Raw genomic sequence first — 16,894 nt, forward strand, 5'->3', positions numbered from 1 at the left:
ATTTTCTATTTATGTTCGGGTTTGCGTATAAACATTCATAAGTCCAATTTATTCGGAGTTGGCACGGAAGACAATGAAGTTGATAACATGATGGAAGTCTTGGGTTGCAAGAGAGGTACTTTCCCGTTTGTTTATTTGGGTCTTAAAGTGGGTGCCAAAATGTCTAGAATAAATAATTGGACTTCGATGATCGATGTTGTAAAAAACCGTTTGGCCTCTTGGAAAGCCAAAAACCTCTCTATTGGTGGGCGTTTGATTTTAATAAAATCAGTTCTTCACAATTTGCCGATTTATTACTTATCTATCTATAAAGCCCCTAAGGCGGTCTTAGAGAAAATTGAGTCGATTATGAGACATTTTTTGTGGGCCGGTTCGAGTGAAGAAAAAAAGATTAATTGGGACGCTTGGGATATTATTTCAAGCCCAAAGAAGTCAGGAGGTTTGGGTATTCATAAATTGCAACATGTCAATGATGCGCTTATTCTTAAATGGACGTGGCGCTTCAAAAAAGAAGGTCCAAGCCTGTGGAAGAAAGTTATCTTAAGCTGTCATGGGTCAAATAGATTGTGGACGATGCTGCCTTGTTCCCCTTCGGCGAGTGGTTGTTGGAAAAACATAGTCAAAGTAGGCGAAAGCAAGCTGAGAAATGGTAAATCTCTTAATTCCTGTTTTGTTGGTATCGTGGGTGATGGGTCTTCGATAAATTTCTGGGCTGACTCGTGGCTCTTTAATGAGCCGCTTCGTCAGATCTTTCCCGAGCTGTTTAGACTGGAAAAACGCAAGTGGTCGACTATTTCGGACAGGCTGGAAGTTGTTAATGGAGTGAAAACTTTACATTGGGAGTGGACCACTGCTCCCACTACTCCTCAGCAGGTTGCAGATTTGTTTTCTCTGCTGTCGGCCATTCATGACTTCGAGTGGAAAGGCGGCAGCGATGATTGGAAGTGGTCGGCGGACAGAAGCGGGTCGTTTACTGTTAACAACGTCAAAAAGCTGTTAATCAGCGATACTCAGCAACCGAATACAGATCAATTCAAATGGAAAGGTTGGGCGCCTTTGAAGTGCAAAATTATGGCTTGGAGAGCGTCTATGAACCGGCTGCCAACGAAGGAAGAATTGTTAAAGCGGTGTCCCTTTGATGGATAGTTGGTGCATCTTATGTAATTCGGATGAAGAGTCGGCGATTCATTTGTTTACGGGCTGTGTTTATATGGCTGAGATATGGTCGAGGATAGAAGCTTGGTGTCGTCTTTCTCCTACTTTTGTCTTTCAGGTTTCGGGTTTATTGAAGACGCCAGACCTGCAGAAGTGTTCGAAAAAAAATAGATTCATATTGAGAGGTATTATCATCACCACTATTTGGGCGGTTTGGAACGAGCGGAACGACAGAATCTTCAAAGATAGAAGACATCGAGCGATTGACACAGTTGCGACTATAAAGAGTATTTCGTATTTCTGGATTAGGAACCGTTCTAGTTTTAAAAACATAGATTGAAATGTTTGGTGTACTTGTCCTTTGAATTTCTTATAGTCGTTTTTAGCCCGTTGGTCCTTGCTTTGAGGACCAATTGTGGCGTTTTGTGGTGAATGAAATTTATCTTTAAAAAAAAAAAAAAAAAAACAAACGGAAAACCCCCACAGAAAATATGTCTGTAAATTCTTGTCGGAAAACCCCATTGGATTTTTTTCTGTAATTTCTTGTTGGTAAACCATATGTAGAAAATCCATCTGAGATATTGACATTTGAGTTGTCACCGTATTTCGTTGATAATTTATCGGTGTTAAACTCTGTTGGTGTCACCACAACATTTCCTAGTCTTTAACGAAGAAGGCATATTGTTCAACTTATTTCGAGACCTCTAGTGATATTTTAGTTTGGATCCTTTGTATGTAAATTTTATTAGATAACAACCATTTCACCATCTAGTTTAATGTACATGCTTTAATAATAAATACTCTAGAGTTATGTGACACAAATTATTAGGGATGTAAACGTGAAGACCTATTAGAGATCGACTTATTAATAGCCCAAAGCAAATCAAGCTTTAAGTTGAACGCAATTCCGTATTAAGTGTGCTCGATCCAGCATGAGATTCACATATAAAGCTTGACTCGTAACTCTAAACTGTTGTACCAGGCTCATTTTAGTACTTATTCATTACGGATTAGTTAGTGTTGCGATCAAAATTATTGCATCATCAATATATAATTTGTCAAAGCAACTCTTTCCTTCAAGAGCATAGCAACCGTTGTGACACTATAACAATTAAAATAAAACAGATTCAACTCACTAGATATTATTAACTACATCAAACATCCAATGTGTGAATAATGTAACTTATAAATATAACAAAATACGATAAATGTGGCGATAAATGTGGAGAATAAGATGCATATAGTAAATTAAAAAAAAATAAACTAAATGTAGTATGCTACGAAGATAGCAACCGCCAAGCAAATGATGGTCGAAAGATCGTGAACTGTCGTGCCCGAAGTTCCATTGCTACCACTAGACTCAGTAGGGCTCAAGGCTTCTCCGCCAGCGGGCCCTGGACCGGCTGTTTAAAGTCATCCATCACAACATAACATATAAGAAAGAAAAATAGTTAGTGCACATATATATATCTGGTTTTCTTGTTAGCCACCATTTTAGTATTTGGTGCTATCGATCGGGGTTACCTGTTGTTGCTCCAGGTGCTAATTCGCTTGCGGTGGGAGGTGCTATTTCACTTGCAGTGCCAGGTGCGGGAGCTGATGCCGGAGTAGCTGTAAACCAAAATAAAAAACAAGAAATGTACATAAACAAACCGGTCAAAAACTTAGGGTTTGCACATACACATCACAAAGGGTTGGCTAAACGTACCCACCCTTAAATTTTCATTGTACATCTGAAAACATCAATTAAGGATGTTTTTTCATGTTTTAGTGTGAAAATATGAGAATATTAATGATGTTACAAGTTATAAGACAGGGTGCAACAAGTAAAAACCGAAGGTTGAGGTACGTTTAGCATAACCCAAATCACAATGCTCGAATCCATGTACCGATGTACGAATCATTTACCATATCATTAAATTAGGATTTGCACATGTAGATCACAATGATCGACCGTCAATATTCAAGAGTTAGGTGAGCCATTAAATGTGAAAGGCAACTATTAATGTATAAACGGTGTTGAATAATAAATGGTCCCTGTCTATGTCACGAACCATCTTATTATACAAAAATGAGTAGTAAATGTATGGATGCCTGAAAGTGACATTGTTGTTTTCAGTAAATTCATTTTTGTTTTGTAAAATCCATCAGTAACATTTTCTTTGCCATAAAAATAAAATAATTGTTACATTTTAATTTGCTAATATATTAATAATTATTACATTCAAACAAATTTAAAATAAATATGTAAAAAAGTAGACAAGATTTAGAGTTAACCTGGGCAAGAGTCAAGAGAAGGAACTGACACCTTACAAACATCAGGAAGCATGAGCGCCCTACTTAGATCTATTGAATAGGCTTCAGCTTGATCAATCATGGTACACAAGCAAATAGGGTTGCTCTCTAGCAACCCTGCAAATTCCGGACAACAATTTTTGTCCGGAACAGTCAGGTTGCTTCCAACCTGAACAAAACCCAAGCAATCAGAAACATTAGCCAGTGCCGTAAGACAATCTGGACCGGGTGCCATCGCAGTTGGTGAGCTCGGTGACATCACCGTTGGCGAGCTAGGTGCCATCACATTTGGTGAGCCTGGTGACATCACCGGTGCTCCCATTGGAGATTGGGCTTCCAAACATGGAAGCCCAGTGAAAATCAGTGCCACCAAGATGCCAACAATCATAATGGTGGTGTTTGATTTAACCATGATTAGAAAACAATGGTGGTGAAGTGATGGTGGTATTGTAGGAAGAAATATGAGAAGGGTTTTTAATGAGTTAATGTGTTCAAAAGTGATGAACTTGCATTAGGGTGTTTGCAAGTATATAGAATAATGATGGTAGTTGGATAGCATTGACTGGGAAAGGTGGAAAGATATGGCCTAACTTGAGCTGTACAAATTAAATTCTCCTTTTATCTCCTAACCACTTATGCTTCTTTATTTGGTTTTATTTTCCCATAAATTTTCCATACACACCTTTAACCATTATTTGGCAGTTGTCCGCTTCATAAAAGCTAGTATTTTTGTCACCATTTTAAACTCAAATAAGCATTTTGGTTGTTTGACCGTGTTGTAATACGTAATATTTGCTTTCCAAACTTGGACAGACGATAGTTTTCATGATCTCATAAACCTAAATTCATTATGGTATCAGTTCGTGTACAATGTTATGTTCAACATACGAATTCGTTACATATTACGCTCTATTGGGCATGGGATGATAGCAGTGGCGGAGCCACACTTTGAACAACGGTGTCGTCCGACACCATTGAATTTTGGGTAGCAAATACAACGTATAATAGGAAAAATTCGAGCGAAACCATTGTTTTTTACGAGCGACACCATTGTGTTTTTACAAACGACACCATTGTTTTGTTTTCTTCTAAAACAATTACATAATAAACAAATTTCTATTTCAAGAATTAAGCCCAGTTACTTGAATTTAATTAGTATACTTTAAATCATTAAAGGTCAATCCTTTATTTTTATTTTTTCTAATCCAGTAAGCATTATAGCCCTATGTCTAATTGGTTTTGTTTCAATTGTTTAACCTAACAAGATGTTTGATGATAATTTGAATGATGCGTGCACTTGTTTGTTATAATGAAAAAGATGTTTTTTTTTCAAGTTGCCATTGAAAACATTATGAATCGTTTTCAAAACATGAAAATGCGTACAGAGCAACTATTAAATGCATTTTATTATATATTTCAAATGACTTTGTAATTTTATTATGTGTTTTAATTCAGTAACATTGTACTTTTACTGTGATATTTGCTTTTATTATGTGATTTGACCTGACTAGATCTAAAAAAGTTCGACTCCGGGTTACTATAAACCGGGGTATCCATAAAAAATGACACCATAAGAAAAAATTTCTGGCTCCGCCGTTTCAGAAGTCAATGGTATTATTTTTTTAAGAATCATTACAAACCAAGGGTTTAAAACTATATTCTGTGTGAAAAGGCCATCTTACATTCATGTCAACTCTTTTGGAAAAGACATCTTGTTCTCATGTCAACTCTTATTGGGGGAATTTGTGAACATCAGTTGTGGAATTTTTGTGTGATTGTAGTTATTCAAATTAATAGGTTGTCAAGCTTTTTGACATAGTTCTCTTTTTCACACCTAGACAGTTGGATAAACTACATTTTTCCGTTCACATGCTTGGAGTTATACCATGAGTAATGGAGAACATGAATAATGCCCCATCCATAGCTATCGTGTGATACGTGTCATTCCAGTCAGCAAAGAGGCATTATTAGGCGTTTTTCACAAATGGGCGTAGTGGGATAATGTCCGATTATGCACTATCAATCACTAACCAATTATTAATTTATATTTTTAATTAAAACTAATAAAATTCCTTAAATAAAAAAAAATTACATTGTTAAAATATATAAATACCTACATAAGAAATAAAAAACTACAATGCTAAAAAAATAAAAACCGAAAAATATAAATAAAAAAACTATTAATCTAGAGTCCGTACTTTTGACTGATTTGTTGCCGACGCATTTGGGCTAGGATCAACGCGTCGCCAGTGAGATGGTCGATGCGTTTAGACAAAAATTCGATATCTTTCTCCATTTGGCTCGATTCTTGTATCGCGACAAATTTTTTGTTTTCGGCGTTTCTTTCTTCCATAGTTTGTAAACGCCTATGACCGAGATCTTGAATGTCTTGTAGGCGTCGGTTCATCTCTTAGAAATCTTGCTTCATTATATCGGGATTAGATGAAGAGGACTCCGCCTTTTTCCCTTATTTTTGGCACTTCTTCTACCGGGCGGTCGTTCCAACTCCACATCCTCGTCGTCGTCTAAATTAATATTTAAATTAACGTTACGAGCATCTAAGGTGGGTGTGTCCGGGTTAACCGACGATGATGTTTTGGACCACTTTGATTTACGTCTACCGCTAGACGTCATCGTCGGTACGTTTGACCATTTGGGACTTGCTTGTAAAAGCTCCCAACATCTCAAACATGTGAAACTGCCTTTCGTAGCATTGTATTCTTCCAAAACTCTTGTTAAAATATTTGCATCGTTTTGGCCGCTTCCCAGTTGTCTGGAGTGCATTGGAAGACCTCTTGAAACTGATGACATTTAAAGTTAATATCGGTCTATTTGCTCGAAATAGAATCTTTAACCCGATATTCATCTTTGTCAATCGTTTTGAACGTTTCACGATTTTTTTGCCAAAAAACCGGTGATGTTTGATAATTTGCTAAAAAAAATACAAAAATTATAATGTTATATTTTCTAAAAATAAAAAATAAAATAAAATTACATGGGTTAAATTATGTAAAAAATCAAACTAATATACTTTTGATTAAACTGCCATTTTGGTCCCTGTGATTTAGGCAGTTTTGTCATTTTAGTCTAAATCTCAAACTTTTTAAATCTGGGTCCCTATGGTTTTACTTTTATTGCCATTTTAGTCCAAATCTCAAAAACCCTCATTTTTTACTGTTCCAACATGCCTATTATGTCTTTTTGTGCAGGGGCATTTTGGTCATTTGGAATTATTAAATAATTATTATAATACATTAAATATCATCATCTTCTTTTTCAGACCAACTTCTTCTTCACACCAGACCATCATCTTCTCCACCCCCACTGCACCACCACCATCCCCACCGCACCACCACCATCCCCACCGCCGGCGACACCTGCAACCACCCGTCACAACCTAACCACCTGCAATGACCCGTCACACCCAGCGGCACCTTTCAGATCTATAGTGTGGGCTACAATCGGAGATGCTTTGTGATTTCTTGAGTCCTCACAGAGTGAAAACTACCACAACAAACTTGAAAACACACCGGAAATATATGATTTTGCATCAAAACAACTGCATCCGATACAAAAACTGTCAAAAGATAAAACCCTAAAATCCTTCATCAGCCGCACACCCTTTCTCCCTCATCTGATCAGAACCCTCCGGTCGCTGGAGCACCCCCCGGCCGTCGTTCCTGCCGTCGTGCAGAACCACCTCCACCATCTTCAACCTCCAGTAGCCTAACATCATCATTGACCTGTTATCCAGCAGAACACCGAAATCAATCTTCAGAAAAAATGAAAAAGGATGAGGGAAACAGAGAGAAGTGTTACCGATAAAACAACTTATCGGACCAAAAACCGTGCCGCTGCCGCCGGCGTGGCTCCGCTGTCTCCCCTGCTCCGGTCTCTTTCATCGTCGTCACTCTCTTTCTTCGCCGTCACTCTCTCTTCTCTCTCTCCGTTTCTTCGTCGTGCCACCACCAGACGGTGGTGGTGGTGGTCGGCCGGTACACAGATCAAAGGGATGGGTGGTTTAGGGGGTTTGGATGTGTGGTGAGGTACCAGAGAGTGAGAGAGGGTGTGTAAAGGAGGGTATTTATTTGGGGGGGGGGTTTAATTAATAAAATGTTTTAATGAAATGTACTTTGACAAATATATCCCTGCACAAAAAGACAAACAAGGCATGTTGGAACAGTAAAAAATGAGTGTTTTTGAGATTTGGACTAAAATGGCAACAAAATGCAAACCACAGGGACCCAGATTTAAAAAGTTTGAGATTTGGACTAAAATGGCAAAACTGCCCAAACCACAGGGACCAAAATGGCAGTTTACTCTATACTTTTTAAAACGTTTACCAACATCGGGGGCCTCCGATATATCAAGTTATGCTCGTGCCAACGCGTATTCCTCGTCTTTCATCCATGCTATGTAGGTTCCTTTTTAACGAGGAGCGGTTGGATCTTTATTTTTGTGAGACCTTTTCCCACGTTTAGATCCCTCGACAACAGGCTCGGTTGACAATGAAAAACTTATGCCCAGAATTAGTCGGTTGACAATTCCTTAAAAGTTGCAATAAACATTAGTTAGATCAAATTTAGAGTAAGAACTAATGATGGAAATCATGTCTAGAGCAATATGATATTCAACAAATTTTGCTTATGGGGATTACCGACTACTTTTGTTGAGTCGTCCTTGGATGTTTTTTTTTTCCAAAAGTTAGAGCACCCACCATGTGGGTATACTTGCTCATCCGAAACCCACATGGATGAAGAAGAACCAATGCTATTGCAAGTTAAACAATTTATTGAAACCCACATGGATGAAGAAGAACCAATGCTATTGCTCATCCGAAACCCACATGGATGATGAAGAAGAACCAATGCTATTGCAAGACCTACAACAACTCAAGGATGTTCGTGATTAGGGGTGAATGAAAGTTCTAATCCCTCACATCATAAAGTACGAGGGTTTCATAGTAATTAGTTATTAGATAGTTTATGTTTTAAAAGAATTAGATCTACAAGTGTGGGGATTAAATGTGACAAGACGAAAGTTGATAACCAACACCCTTAAAGGAAACGACTCCTCTTTGAGTCGCACCTATTTATCAACGGCAGCAAGGCAGAAACAAGGAGAGGCACCTCTTTAACTTCAATCACATCCACAAGTTCAAGAGTCATATTCGTTCGTGAAGAGACACGTCTCTACAATCGCATCTGTTTGTTTAGTATATATAGGGTTCGTATGTTTCGGTTGTAATAATCAGAATCACTAATACTTTCACATTCAATAGAGTTATTCATTTGATTGTTCATAGTTTATCATTATGTTCGTGTTCGTAAGGGTTCTGACCAACACGGTTCACGATAGAGACAACCCAAACCTATCGGTAAAGTCAACTTGTAAAAGAGACAAAAAGTTGATTGAGACAGAAGAGTCCTACTTTTTTATGTTTAAAAGAAAAGAATATTACGGGATCAACACAAATCAAGAACATCATTTCCCGTTTAATTAGTTTCATTGGTTAACCGATTCTGTAGTAATTTCCCATTAATGTATTTCCTTTTTTAACCAATGTATTCAACTATAAGAAGGGGTATTTTCTCTTCTTATGTATTAATCAAGAAACAGTTTCAATACATAAGCCCTTTGGTACTTGTTATGATGATATCAGAGTAGTGTTCAGATTTTCAATACTATCTTACTCATCATATACCGAGTATCCAACCAAGAAAAAAAAACCCAAACCACCATGGCTAGCGACAATAGCAACACCGACTTATCCATACAGTTAGCCAACTTGCTCAAAAACGGGTTGGATTCCTAAAATACCAAACCAAAATTGTCCGATAACCTGCAAATTAACCTCAAGCTCAACAGTGATAATTATGCCCTATGAACCCTAATGATTAGGGTCGCTATAGGTGGAAAATCAAAGGTCCTGTTACAACACCTCACCTCAAAGCCTCCTGATAAAAAAGACGAAGGCTTCGAACAACGGGAGCAAGACGGTCTTGTCGTTTTTTCATGGCTAATACAAAATATAGAGCCATCATTTTACCGGTAATCTAATAGAGTTTCCTATAGCAAAATCGTTGTGGGAAGCTCTTACGATCACGTATAGTAGTGGCCGTGATAGACTACAAACTTTCAATCTCCTGGTAAAGGCAAATGACATCAAATAGAACGGGTCTACTCTCGAAAATTTTTGGATCACGTTATAGGGGATTTGGGGTGAAATCGAAGGAATCGACCCAAATCCCATGAAATGCCCAGAATACATTCAGATTTACTCAAATATCCGAGCCGAACAAAAACTCTTCCAGTTCTTGAATGCCCTTGACTGGAGATACAACCCGATAAAAAAGGAGATTCTCCGGTCTGATCCGCTTCCAACTGCCGAAACAACATATGCCTTGGTTCGAAAGGAGGCTGCTCACAAGTATATGCTGGGAGCAACTCTCAATATACAAACGGAAGGCATATCAACCGGTCTGGTTACCACTAATGAGGAGAGTGTCAGACTTGCAACTAGAGGAATTCGCCGGATAGAACGGAAGAAGAACGGACCCGTATTCAAAGACAGGACAAACCTGAAGCGCACCCACTGTGAGATGACATGACATACCAAAGAACAGTTTTTTCGTATCGTCGGGTACCTAGATTGGTGGGCCGATGGCAAAAAAAAAAACCGGTAAATCCAGCGATAAAGGTAAGGCAATTGGAGAAGGAGAGGTGGTACCAGCGGCAAGAAGCAGGGAACCGACTTTGGTGGAGTGACAATCCGTTATGGATTTAGTGGGGAGGATGCATCTGTTTTTGTAGTTAAGGAAGCTAATGAAAGTGGTAAAGGTAACCCTAAAGAAACTTATTTGTTGAAAGATGGCTCATTTGTTTTCTACATACAAGAAAGTTTTAAAAATTGCAAAAAGGTCCCGAGGTTGTTTGCAAATGCAAATATAGTAGAAAATCATGATATAGAATAAAATGAGTCATGGATATTTGAAAGTGGAGCTACCAACACGATGACTTATGAACTGTCGCATTTTATTGCACCTGACGTTCCGAAGAAGGTGTTCATTAAAACTGTCGGATTGAAATCTCTCCAACACTAATGCTCACAAATTGTCTCTATGTCCAATCATTGTCTCACAAATTATTATCAATAAGCCATGTGACGAAGGAATTAAAGTGTTCATTACTCATGCATCCCACTTTTTGTATCTTGTAGGATATCAGGACGGGAGCGATCATTGGGCGTGCCACTAAAAAACATGGAGTATATTATGTGGACGAGGTGACTCAGAGTGGTACTGTGATGCTAGCTCATGGGACATTCGAACGAGAAGCATGATTGTAGCACAGAAGATTGGGACACCCCTCCACAGGCTATCTAAATGTTATGTTTCCTAAACTTTTTCCTTTAAATTGTATGTTCCAGTGGGAAACATGTGTGTTGGCCAAAATCTATAGAAAACCTTTTAAACCTAGTAACACAAGAACGAACTCACCTTTTTCACTTATTCAATCGGATGTTTGGGGTCCTACTCTAGTCATTGGAGGCCAAAATCTTCTTTTTTTTGTAATATTTATGGATGATTGCACTAGAATGACTTGGGTTTATTTGTTAAAAAAATAAGTCTGAAGTTAGTGATAAATTTAGGCTATTTTACACCATGATCCAAACACAATTCCACAAGAATATTCAAGTTTTCCGATCTAACAATGGAGGAGAATTTGTTAATAGTTCCAGGAAAATCTTTTTTCAAACCAAAAGGATTATCCATCAAACCACATGCCCACATAACCCTGAACAAAATGGTGTAGCAGAATGGAAAAATCGTATCCTATTAGAAATCACCAGAGCCTTTTTAATTGAATCCTAGGTTCCGAGGTTCTATTGGCCTGAAGCACTTGCCACTGCAGCCTACTTTATTAACCGACTCCCAACCAAAATCCTAAAACTCAAAACACCCTTACAAGCCCTTAAGGAATATACTGACATTCCTTTTGTTCTTACACTTCAACCACCCGTGTTTGGATGCACTTTATTTGTTCACATACCCGAAATAAATAGAAACAAACTAGAACCCTATGTCAAAAAAATGTTTTTTTGTAGGATATGGTATGAATCAAGTGGGGTATAGGTGCTACAATCCAAAAACAAGCCACATGTTCACCACTACCCATTGTGATTTCCTTGAAACCGAATACTACTATGCTTCCCAATACAATGGTCAAGGAGAGAAGGAAAGAATAGACACACTGGATTGGTTGAGATATATTCCTTTGGTGTCACTCCGGAGGAAGACCACAATACACTAGAAGAAGAAAGGGAAGCTCACAGTACACAAGACACCGAGTCCCCTCCAAATCCCCACATCAGTGCTGATGTTACGCTTCCTAACCTTATGTCCAATGTAAGTAACTCCTCCTCTATGAATGACCATACTAAACATACTGAACCATCTGCAACATATGAAGGGATAGAACAGAAGTATGTCCAAGAAATGGGTCACCAAGAGATTCCTCAACAGGAAGCCGATGAGGCTTGACGTGTACGGGTGTGTATATATTTTTTAATATATTTTTAGCTCTCTTTACTCACTAATTCAATTTTTAAATTTATAAAACACGATATTCTACTATCACTCTACACACATGTTAGGGCAAGTGCACCCATCGCGGGCGTAGTATAGTGATGGTAAGATACCAAGGTCGTCCAAGGACACAAGAGCTTTTAATACCAGCTTATCATCAATGTCTAATCGTACCAAACTTTGAAGAAAAGGTTTTTAAAACTATAAACAGATAAACTAAAAAGCAAAAATAAAATAAAAGAAAAACAGATAGACAAGAAAGAATGACTTGGTTCCAACTCATCTTTCAAGTATCCTTTTGATGATTTCCGCACTTTGGGCATTTTAAGAGATTATCTTAGTTATAGTAGTAGACCCCTCTTGTGAAGGCGACGTTACCCTCAGCCTAGTGGTCTGAGTCAGCAGGGATACAGTCCCACTAGGTTGGATTATTGAAAGATAATTAAGTAAGTTATTAATTAGAAAAGTGGTGGGCCCCCTTCCAGGCAGCGATCAACCTCAACCCTTTGGTCAGAGTCAGCAGGGATACAATCCTCGCAGTGTTGGTTTAAAGTTTTAATAGTAGTTTATAGATAAGGGGTTCAAGCGTTTTGCACTTCTCCTATGGTGGGTAATGCCCGCTCCGACTCGTGAAGTGTTAAGCTTGAACCAGGTTCTCACAGGATCTATACACTGAACGAGACATAAAATTTACCAAACCACCCTTCTAACCCCCTTCCAGGAAATTAACGTGCTTTATATAGACCGTAAGACACGAATATGTGAATCAACAACATATGAAGAATGATTAGATGAATTTGCCTTCAATAAAAAAAAACTAGTTATTAAAGTCATTAATACATACCCAATTAAAAAGTTACCAAAGAATGGTGTAGGATCGTGTAGCGACCCAACCGAGTCGTTCAGAGGAAATTCTATCAAATACAGATGCGGAAAATAAGTATTTGACTTAGGAACAGCAAGCAAATCACTTTAAACACCTCTTTGCATTGATTTAACACTGATTACATCCAAATCTCGATCCGACAGCACCTCGGTACGAGTTACAAGATTGTTCCAAATGTTTCGCTTTCTATTTATATGCGTTGAGGTTTCGCTTAAACATACATGTCGTTCAAGCGGAACCTTCTACTGACATTGAAGCGAACCTATCAAAGTCACTACAAGCGAAACCTTTTACCTATGACCATACAAGCGAAACCTATGGCAATCACTTATACAATCTCCTGTTTTCTCGTATAACGTGCCCTGATCTAACAATCTAAGACTAAGACTCGATCCAAGACGAAGTCAACAGATGTAGTGCACCAACAGACTCCCCCTCAGATGTTGACGGAGTCGTCCAACAAGTCACGACAATGCTGTGTCTTCACATCTTCAAACTTGGTCAGTCTTTGGGTTTCTCTCTCTCTATCTTCATATCTTTCTCTTTTATCATCAACAGACTCCCTCACTTTGATGTTGACATCTTTTGAGATTCTTCATTATCAACATGTGCTCCCCCTCAAATGTTGACTTTTCCTGCATAAAACTCTACCACATACATAAGTTTTATGACAAACATTTAAGCATATAAACTATCACAAACACATCTATCAACTAGATACTGATGAACCACTTGAGAATTGTAACATTATTTTACATCAAAACAAATACAATCTCCCAAACCAACTGTTCATCATGTTTAGCACTTTAGAATTTTGAAAATCAGTTTTTCAATATCAGTCGTCGAAAATCTTTTTGACTTTTTCAAAAATTTATACTAAAACACACCAAAAATCTTTTTGAATTTTCTGAAAGAAAGAAAATGCAGAAATGAACTATTTACAAACAATATTTTTGTGAGTTTGCACAAGAGGATCATATCAGTTTTATGAGACATATCACCAACACCGTTAAGCTTTAAACATACTAAGTTCTAAACAATTTACCTAGATTGTCAGTATATTGGTCCATTTTAAATTTTCACACAAATTTCAATCGATTCGAGATACGATATTAGTGTTTTAGAAACTTAAACTTAATTGTGTATCACTCCACTTGAATATACTCCTGTATCCAGATCCCAATATTCAGTCTTACAGGTGAGTATACCACAGATGATATCTGTAAGGGGTTATGTGCGAGGGGCGTGAAAGCTCAGGTCGATACTTCCGTATACGCAGAGAGATGACGGCTTCGACTTTTCGGTGTGTCCCCTTTAGAGGATCTTTTGATTACAACAGCAGCGACTATCAATTTTATTGTTTCATCAGCTTGCTGAGGGCGATGCTATGTTTTAAGCATTTTGCAGAAAGCATTATCCGTGGACTAGGTCAGAACTTCCATTCAGCAGAAGTCCCGGAATAATACCCCAGATATCACTGAGTATAAAGACCTAGTATCTCAGAAAGAGGGACCTTTCAAACAAGATTTCGGGGGTTACCCATATATCCAAGAATAGTTACCCACAAATTAAATAAGTTTGAATTTAGGTTTATATCTCATTTCAATTTACTAAATGTGCGAAAACCTACTGACACATCCGCAGTAAGATTGTTTATCACTTTTAAACTTTCCAATTCTTTAGCATGTTGTGATAGTCCACTAATGTACTATCATTTCCTCTTTTTCGCAACAAACCTCATTTTTAAATTTTTCATGTTTTTGTCTTTTTCAAATTTTCTAATGTTTTTGGATTTTCTGAAAATTTTCTACTCCCCCTAAAATGCAAACACATTAAAGAAATTTGAAAACTATCTAAGTTCTAGACACACTTGAACATAAAACAAACTGTACAAACTTTGACAACCGATATCAAATCACATCAATTCGCCATTCTTTTGGCGTAACAATCAGAACTCCCCTTATCAACAAACTATTTTCCCATTTAGATTTCAAAACACTTAAGTTTGTTTTAATCAAAATGGTTTTTCCGGAAAATAAGTTTGATTGATTTTACCACTTGTAGGGACGAGGATGTGGTTCATTATCTTGTCTTCCAACAACTTATAGGAAAATACAAGTACAAATTAATGTCCTTGATTTACCATGCGCAGTCAAACCGTCTAACCTCTTGTAAATATAAACAACAAACATACACAAACCTCTTTACCGTTAGTATGATTGACATTACCGAATAAAATCCTCAAGAAAAATGCCGATTCATGCTCCACGCTTACCAACCTAGGAGCTCCGGCAAGTCCCGAGACTTACTGTTCATAATATGTACCATCCCAGTCACAAACCAGGGATGGTTCAACCTTTTCTTTCTTTGTTTTCTTCTCATAAAATTCTTTAACCCCTTTGACTTTTCGATCAATCATCTTGCCAAAGATATGTTTTACCTTGGGGTTAAAGACCTTCTCAGCATCAAAATCCTGCTTGTCATTGTAAAATTGGTTAGAAATTTCAACTTTACCAATTTTCTTTTTATAATTTTCAGCCCGGAGTGATGGAAACTCCTCATCATTAACAATCGGAACTGATTGTTCATTTTCTAAAACATCTTCACATTCTGAAACAACTTGTGGCTCAACTGACTTTGTGGAATCAGTTTCATCGCCAGAAGATAGCTCCTCTGATTTTGACCTATCAGAATCATCGCTAGAGTTTTCACCAGCTTTCTTAACAACCCATTTCTGGTTGTCAGATTTGGCTCTCTTCTTGTAGAACTTGTTCGAACACTCACCAATTTCAAATTTAGAATTTTTAAACAATTTTTCTCTATCAATTGGTGGTTCGAACTCAAACACTTTCTCTTTGAGTTTACGAAACACTCCCTGTTTTGATTGTATTGCATTAGAGCAATCTTTTGCAATATGTCCAACAGTGTTGCATCGGAAACAGGTTCTTGTATCTCTCTTTTGTTCGTGTTGCTTCTTCGCAACGAACTCACTATTTGATTCCCTCCAAAAACTTGTCTTCTCTTCTTCATCAGTTGATGTACCTGAAACAAATGACATTTTGGATTTAAAATCACGAACATATTTTTCTGTTTTCTGTAGGAATAAAACCAAGTCCTTTCTTTTTGTAGTTACGATTTTGGCTTGATTTCTTTTGAAAACCAGAACCAGAATTGTAACCTTTTTTCTTGTTTAATCTTTGTTGTACTCTTGAGGTGTAAGGTTCAGGTTTTACTTTAAGATTTTCATCTTTAATTTCAGAAATATTAATTTCTGTTAATTTGAAAACCTTTTTGATCATTTCTGGTTTAACACATCTTATTGGAAATTCTTCATCAGAATATAATTTGTCAGAATTATTCAAAGTGTAGGCAACTTTAAACAATCCATCATCCAAATTAGATTTTGATAACAAAAAATTTCTTTCATAAACTATTTTGTCCTGTTTTTCTGGTTGACATGGAGTGCTTGACTCAGACTTTGACCCTGACGCGAACTCCAACTTTGACTCCTCTATTTCATCGTTATCTAAAACATGATCCACGACTTTCTTCATCAATTGAGACTGTTGATCAGTTTCAGATGATGTAAACACGACATCAATACTATCTGGTAGATTGACTGACGACTCTGACTCCCACTGTAAATTTGTTGCCTTTTTGACTCTTTCATCGTTTGGGTATCTTGGCAAATATCCATTTTCTAGCGGGGGTGGACACTTGTTATAACTGACACCTTGTTTCTTACCAGAATCTTTCTTGTCAGTCTTTTTCTTCGTATCATTCTTCTTCTTTTCAGAAGTCTTTTCATCAGCACCTTTTCCAGCTTCTTTCTCTTCAGTTAACTCATCATCTTCCCATGCCTTCATACTTTCAACCGTCGGATAAATCCTGTCAATGACATAAGAAGTACATGAGTAACTTTTTAACAAACGGTTAACTCTTTCAGTTTCAATTCTTTGCAGCTCAAGCT

General features: G+C 37.5%; 1 protein-coding gene across 1 annotated transcript; it reads right to left on the reverse strand.

Moving 5' to 3' along the window:
* Positions 1-2,266: 2,266 nt before the first annotated feature.
* LOC110885559 (non-specific lipid-transfer protein-like protein At5g64080) lies at positions 2,267-4,072 on the reverse strand. The gene is made up of 3 exons (XM_022133261.2): positions 3,433-4,072; positions 2,680-2,766; positions 2,267-2,558 (listed from the first exon to the last, which is right to left on the reverse strand). The coding sequence occupies exons 1-3, from the start codon at positions 3,860-3,862 to the stop codon at positions 2,419-2,421; spliced, it is 657 nt and encodes a 218-aa protein (XP_021988953.1). The 5' UTR covers positions 3,863-4,072; the 3' UTR covers positions 2,267-2,418.
* Positions 4,073-16,894: the final 12,822 nt, after the last annotated feature.

This window comes from Helianthus annuus, chromosome 10 (assembly GCF_002127325.2).
Source record: "Helianthus annuus cultivar XRQ/B chromosome 10, HanXRQr2.0-SUNRISE, whole genome shotgun sequence".
NCBI classification, from domain to species: domain Eukaryota; kingdom Viridiplantae; phylum Streptophyta; class Magnoliopsida; order Asterales; family Asteraceae; genus Helianthus; species Helianthus annuus.

What these genes read in the sequence shown, in the direction of transcription:
- LOC110885559 (XM_022133261.2), bottom strand. Translation starts at nt 3,862, where the DNA reads ATGGTTAAATCAAACACCACCATTATGATTGTTGGCATCTTGGTGGCA. An exon ending in TTCTCTTGACTCTTGCCCAG is followed by an intron (nt 2,767 to 3,432) that starts GTTAACTCTAAA and finishes TTTGGTTTACAG; the next exon opens with CTACTCCGGCATCAGCTCCC. An exon ending in AGCACCTGGAGCAACAACAG is followed by an intron (nt 2,559 to 2,679) that starts GTAACCCCGATC and finishes GACTTTAAACAG; the next exon opens with CCGGTCCAGGGCCCGCTGGC.